Genomic DNA, 7,020 nt, shown 5'->3' on the forward strand with positions numbered 1-7,020 from the left:
TGATTCGGCGCAAGGGAATGGCTTCTGGATAACGGGTGGCACAGTCTATCATAGTAAAGAGAAACTGATTACCTCGGGGGGTCTTTGGCAGAGGACCAACGCAATCTATGATAATTCTGCCAAAGGGTTCCTCAATGACAGGGATAGGTTGTAGAGGGAATGGTTTAACGCTGGGGTGCGGTTTCCCTGCTACCTGACAACGGTGACATGTACTAATGTAGGAACTAATATCTCTCTTCATTTTAGGCCAATAGAAATGAGTTAGAATTTTTGCACTAGTCTTCCTAACTCCCAAATGTCCTCCTACCCCATCATGAGCAATACCCAGGATCTCCTTCCCTAATGGGTTTGGGACCATTATTTGGTGACGGACAGACCAAGGGTAATTTGCAGGGGAATCAGTAGGACGGAACTTTCGCATCAATATGTCTGAGCTAAGGTAATAGCAGTTAGCTTCAGACTTGGCTTCATCTTCACTAATAGCTCTACGGAAACAAACTGGCTAGTTCAGGGTCCTCTTTTTGGAGATGAATGAGCGTACTCCTAGTGACTGGGGAGGAACCGAAACTATCCAGGGTGGTAACATTGTCTCCCTCAGTGTCGTTTTCGCTATCAAACCTATTATGAAGGTCACCGGGTGGAGGAGAAGTTTAAAAAAAAAATCACCTAGATCAGCAAGGTCAGGCTGAGTAGGAACATCCTCTATGTTCTCACTAGGTTGGGGGGTAATTACACCAACATGAGCATCCTCTTTATGCTCGCTAATCTCTGCCTCCACCCTGCGGCTCATGCTACGAGTAACAGCACATGCAGGGAAGGGAAGATAAAGCTTGAAATGACGGATTACGAAGAAGACTGTAGTGGTTTGAAAGCACGAATAAGGGACACCTACGACGTTGTGGAACACAGCATTGGAAAACTTGGCGACGTAAAGTGCAAGTACTGTGATGCTTTAAGGTGGAAAAGGGAGACAGAGGGTTTGTGTTGTAGATTGGGACAAATCCCAGCTGTGAAACCCTCTGAGATAAAAAACGAAGAGTTCAAATCACTATTTGAAGGTGTTACCCCTCTTTCTAAAAGATTTCTTAAGAACACAATCGGGTTTAATACTGTCTTTAGTTTCAGTTCCTTTGCAACATCCAAGAAATTGGAAAATGCAGCTGAAAAAGCTATGGTGTACAAGATAAAGGGTGCTATATACCACAGAACCAGTTATGTGAGGCCAGAGTTATTAGTGGGAGACAAGGAGGCTCGAGGTATGTTTTCGGACGAAGAAAAGTTTTCCAACGGAGACGTAAAGGACTTAACACGGAGAAGACCTAACGGGGTTGTCGATAACTTCCTAGATCTCTATTTCTATAACAGTAGAGAGGAACAAATTAGACTCAGAACCTATAAAGTCTCCGAGTTGTTTTTGGAAGCACCTATAAGCGAGGAGAAAAAATCAACTAAATCCAGAAGAGAAATAGAAGAAAGAGAGTACAACGAGAACGAGGAGATAATTCGTATAATATTCAACTACCTTCTCGAAAACAATAAGTGTTTGAGACAGATTTTGTCTGAAATAGAAAACTCCAGGGAACTGATAGCATTGCATATTGAAAAGCATAAAGAGATACCACAAATGAATCTCCAACTTAAAGCGGTTGAAAACTTTGAAACGAAGGAACATAAAGGAGTTTACCACCTTCCGACATCAAATGTGACTGTGGGTGGTATAGTGAATCTAGACGACGAGCACGATCCTCTTTTAATAAAGATAACCAGTCCCAAGAAGGATTCGAAATATAAAATTAGGTTTGTGGATCACACCAGTTTCTTTTATGATCCGTTCCAGTACCCTTTATTGATACACAACGAAGATATGGGTTACACGTATCTTTTGCGGTCTCTGAAGGCTAACAAAGCTGGGAACGAGAAGAAGATTTCTCCGTGCGCATATTACGCTTCTATGTTTATGGAAAGAGAGAACTGTTTCACAGCTCTCTTTCAATGTCGAACACTGTTCCAGAGATTCGTTATTGACTGTTACGTGAAGGCTGAATCAAATCGATTAGATTATATCCGTTTTAACCAACATGAAATCAGAAAAGAGAGGTCCGATATTCTTAAGAGTGATTCAGCCCATAAAGGACAACGAGTGCTACTTTCTAAGTGTTTCGTGGGAGGCCCGAGATACATGAAAGAGAGGCAACAGGATGCGTTAACTTTTGTGTCAAGATACGGTTCTCCGGATTTTTTCATAACTTTCACTATGAATCCGAAATGGAAAGAATTGACACTATACGGCGACACTATTAACGTCTGTAATCGTCCAGATATAGTTAGTCGTGTTTTTAAACTCAAGGTAGACCAACTAATGAGAGAGTTATTAACAGATAAAATATTCGGAGAAGTCTCAGCTCATTTGTACAGCATTGAGTGGCAGAAAAGAGGCTTGCCTCACGTTCACATTCTTCTATGGATGAAACGTAAAGTGACTGAAAATACCGTTTCGAGCCTAATATCCGCCGAGATACCCGACAAGAAAAAACACCCAGAACTGTATGATATTGTTACCACTAACATGATACACGGACCGTGCATAGGCTACGATGAAAGCTCCGTGTGTTGTAATGGGAAGAAAAACGATAGAGGGACGTGCCAGAAAGATTTTCCGAAACAGTGCCGTTCAACGATAAAATTCGGAAACAACGGCTACCCTCTCTACAGGAGAAGAGCTGTGGGAGAAGGAGGTTTCTCCTTTGTGAAAAAGTTAAAGGGACAGGAAGTAACTATCGACAACTCATGGGTGGTGCCTTACAACCCCTATCTTTGCTTGAGATTTAACTCTCACATAAACGTAGAGTGTTCAAATTCTATTAAGGCTATAGCGTACGTTACAAAGTACGTCAACAAAGGATGTGACAGAGTTCTATTCACTAAAACCGAGGGAACCGAAGAAATCAATGAAATTAAGAACTTCACGGATGCAAGATTCGTTAACTCCAACGAAGCAACTTGGAAGATATTCAGATTCCCCATACACAGTAGTTACCCTCCTGTTATGAATCTGGACCTCCATTTAAAGGACGAAAACGAAGTATTCTTCAACGCCGATTCCTCAAAGGCAGACATAAAAAAGAAGGCAAACAGAGACACTCAGTTGACAGCATTTTTCAAATTATGTAGCGTTAACGAATACGCAGCCACCCTAACTTACAACGAAGTAGCTGCTTACTTCAAGTACAGCATTCCAAAATCATGTTGGGAGGAGAGGAAAGGTAACACTCACGCTATTGGAAGGATAAGAGCTGTAACGAACAAGACAGTAGAACTGTTCTATATGAGAATGCTTCTAACCCACAAGAGAGGTCCCAAATCCTTCGAAGACCTCAGGATGGTGGACGGTGTACTCTACGGAACTTACAGGGAAGCCGTTAAGGCTATGGGTCTTTTAAAAGATGAAGAGACTTGGAAACAGACTATCCTGGAGATAATAAACTACACAAATGACCGCAAAGAACTTCGTTCGACTTACGCTAGCATGTTAGTGTTCTCGGATCTAGAAGACCAGAAAGATATCTGGGAAGAAACAAAGGATCTCTTCTCGAGTGATTTTCTATATCTTAGAGGGTTGAAGGATTACAACGACGAAATATACCTCGATGCTCTTGACGACATCCAAGAACAAGTTTTCAATTGTGGAGGAGGAAACATAGTCCACTACGGCTTACCTTCTTCCAGAAATGGAGAAAAGTCTTCAAACGTGATAAGGAGGGAGAAAGCCTATAATTCTAAAGAATTGTCCGAGACAGTGGAGAGAGCTCTCCCTCTATTAAACAGAGAGCAGAAGATTTGTTACGATAAAATCATTGAAAGTGTTGGTTGTGAGACGGAAAACAAAAGCAAAGCGTTCTTCTTAAATGCACTTGGTGGGACAGGAAAGTCCTTCCTTTTGAATCTTCTTCTAGACACAGTTCGTTCGAAGAGTAAAGTGGCTTTAGCTGTGGCTTCTTCGGGTATAGCAGCTACTGTCCTTCACGGGGGAAGAACTGCCCATAATATGTTCAAGATACCACTGATGGAACATAACGAAAGAAAAACATGCAACATAAAGCACAAGTCCGAACTAGCTCGATTGCTTCTTATGTCTTCTTTGATTGTGTGGGACGAAGCAGAGATGGCAAATAAGAACACAATCTCAGCCCTGGATATCACTTTGAGGGACCTTTCCGGTCTTGATATTTTCATGGGAGGAAAGACGTTCGTTTGTGCTGGAGACTTTAGACAGATATTACCAGTTGTAAGAGGAGGAGGAAAGAACGACGAGTTGAACAGTTGTCTGAAATCAAGTTACTTTTGGCCTTTCTTCGAAGAGTTAGAACTGATAAAGAACGTTCGACTTAAGAGTGAAGACGAAGAAAACATAAACTTTGCAGAGAAATTATTAGAAGTTGGAGAAGGAAAGTACAAAGAGTGTCACTTCGGAGAAGGTTTCGGGGTGTTAGTTGACAGCAGAGAAGAGTTAGTTGAAAGAGTGTACAGAGGAATGGGAGAGAACATATTTAACGTCTCTTTCTTTGAAAAGAGAGCTATAATATCTCCCACGAACAACGACGTCGAAATCATTAACGAGTTTGTGTACAATAAAGTGATTGGTAAGGAAGTGGTTTACATGAGCGTAGATGTCGGTTGTTAATCAATAGAAGGGATGGACGTTCAGGCGTCAGTTTTCAATTCTATGGATAGCCCTTCCATTCCTCCACACAAATTAAGGTTGAAGGAAGGAGCAATTGTGATGGTTATGAGGAACATTTGCCCTCCGGAAATCTGTAATGGGACTAGAGTTATGGTAATAAATTTGAGAAGGAACGTTATTGTTGGAAAGATTTTAACTGGTGTGTACAGGAACACACAGATATAACTACCTAGAGATACTTAAAAAGAAACAGACACCCCTGTAGCCTTCAAGAGATACCAGTTCCCTGTCAAACTCTGTTACGCTATGACAATAAATAAGTCCCAGGGGCAGACGTTTGAGAAGTGTGGTGTGCTACTGGATTCATCACAGTGCTTCGCACACGGTCAACTATACGTAGCGTGTTCTAGAGTTACAAGCCACGATTCCCTCATAGTTTTTCCAGGATATACAAAGAAAGGGGAAGAATACGAGTTGAGACCTTGGGTGAATTGCGTTTATGAAGAGGTGTTCTGTGATGTGGATAAAAGTAAAGTTTCTTCTTTGGAGGATTTAATCTTTGAAGATAACTCTGAAACCTCAAGGATACCAGAAGAGGAACCCGATCAATCCATAGTCAGCATATCACGTTCTGTGTTCGAGAAAACAGAAGGAGAAGTAGCTGCGATGATCTTACCAGAAGAACTCTTCGAAGAAGAGAACTACTTGAGTCGAGGGGAAATGGAGGATAAAATTGAAGAAATCGAAGAGAAGATTGGAGAGAAGATTGAGGAGAAGATTGAGAAGAAGATCGGAGCTAAGGATACCAAAAACGAAGAAAGATTTGAAAAGATTGTCTACGAAATAGATGAGATTAAAACCATGTTGAAGGATTTCGTAAAGAGAAAGAATAGCAGCGAAGAAGAGGACAGCGAAGAAGAACTCACACCCAAGAGAAAAAAGAAGAAACTATATTAAATGTATAGTTCTAAGGTGTTTTAAGTAAAAGGCAGATGAAAATCTTTGGTTTTATTAACTTTTTTATGTGTATCATCAATGCCCGAAGGGCTGGGTGCGAAGCACCCGCGGGCGGAGCCCGCCTCGCTGAAGGCCAAGCACACCTGGCGTAGCCAGGTCCGGCGGAGCCGGGTGCTTGTATATTACTAATGAAGAATGTAGTACCACATTTGTTGATCACGTGAAAACCACAGCTGGAGCCAAAAAGACTGGAGACAGGGAATCTGTGTATTTCTATTGCAAACTGCAATCCTCTTAAGTAGATAGAAAGTAGAGAGAAGTAAGTGCTACTTAAGTAGCACCCTTGACAAAAATAAGGGGGCTCTACCCTCATCTCTCTTTGTGTGTGGGGGCAGGAGGCAAATGTCTTTTGACTAAACTTGTGATAAATAGTTCTGATATTATGTCCGGGGACCATTGTTCCTTGGAAAGTGTTTATGTTGGGTTGATATTCAACCATCATGGAATATCAATCCAACATGAACATCTCTAAGGGGCAAGTTATTTGGAAATTCCTTAACAAAAATGAATAGTGAAAAGGACCTCGGCGTAATTATCAGTAACAATCTCAAATCATTTAAGCAGTGTATTTTAGCATCTGAGAAAACAAATAAGACTCTAGGACTGATTGCGCGATCAATTGATTTCAAACGTCCATCTCTCATTAACAAGCAATATAAATCATTAGTTCGTCCACATTTGGAATATGCTATTTCCGTATGGTCACCGAATCTCATAAAAGACATTGACAGATTGAAAGAATTACAACGGTGATCAACAATACCGATTCCAAATATTAAAAATAAATCATACGAAAAACGACTAATGCATATGAATCTGTTTTCCCTAAAAAAAAAAAAAAAAAAAAAAACGAAAACTCAGGTCTTTAAGATTCTAAAGGGAATTGACAACATCAAAAGTGATAGCATTTTTACATTGAATGAGAATTCAACAATAGATATTGGCGTGCGAGCGTGCGTGTGTGCGTGCGTTTGTGTGTGTATGTGTGTGTGTGTGTATCGATTGTTGGTAGATGAATATATCAGCTTTTTTCGTCAAATAGTTTTGCTAATATGCAAAGCTCGAAAGGTGTTAGAAAACAAGGTAGAATTTAAAGAAGTGTTCTTGAAGACTGATAAACCTTTCTCTAGATCTAGGGAAACATATTTTTTAAATATTTTGAAGAAATAATGAATTTTTTTTCAAATAATGATTCTGCTGATAAACAACGTTTAGCTTCTTTGTAAAAAAAAAAATAATCACGCTGTAGTGCTAGATATTTAGGTGAAAATAGATAACAGTGTAAGTCGATCATGTGATCACCATACCACAGAACTGACGCA

General features: G+C 40.4%; 1 protein-coding gene across 1 annotated transcript; it reads left to right on the forward strand.

Annotated features, from left to right (window-relative positions):
- Nucleotides 1-739: 739 nt before the first annotated feature.
- On the forward strand, nucleotides 740-4,681 carry LOC143022191 (uncharacterized). Its single transcript, XM_076180291.1, has 4 exons — nucleotides 740-3,127; nucleotides 3,350-3,593; nucleotides 3,954-4,285; nucleotides 4,571-4,681. Exons 1-4 carry the CDS (start codon nucleotides 740-742, stop codon nucleotides 4,679-4,681), a joined length of 3,075 nt encoding a protein of 1,024 aa, XP_076036406.1.
- Nucleotides 4,682-7,020: the final 2,339 nt, after the last annotated feature.

Source organism: Oratosquilla oratoria, chromosome 44 (genome assembly GCF_046742065.1).
Source record: "Oratosquilla oratoria isolate Oo_2021 chromosome 44, ASM4674206v1, whole genome shotgun sequence".
Classification (NCBI taxonomy): domain Eukaryota; kingdom Metazoa; phylum Arthropoda; class Malacostraca; order Stomatopoda; family Squillidae; genus Oratosquilla; species Oratosquilla oratoria.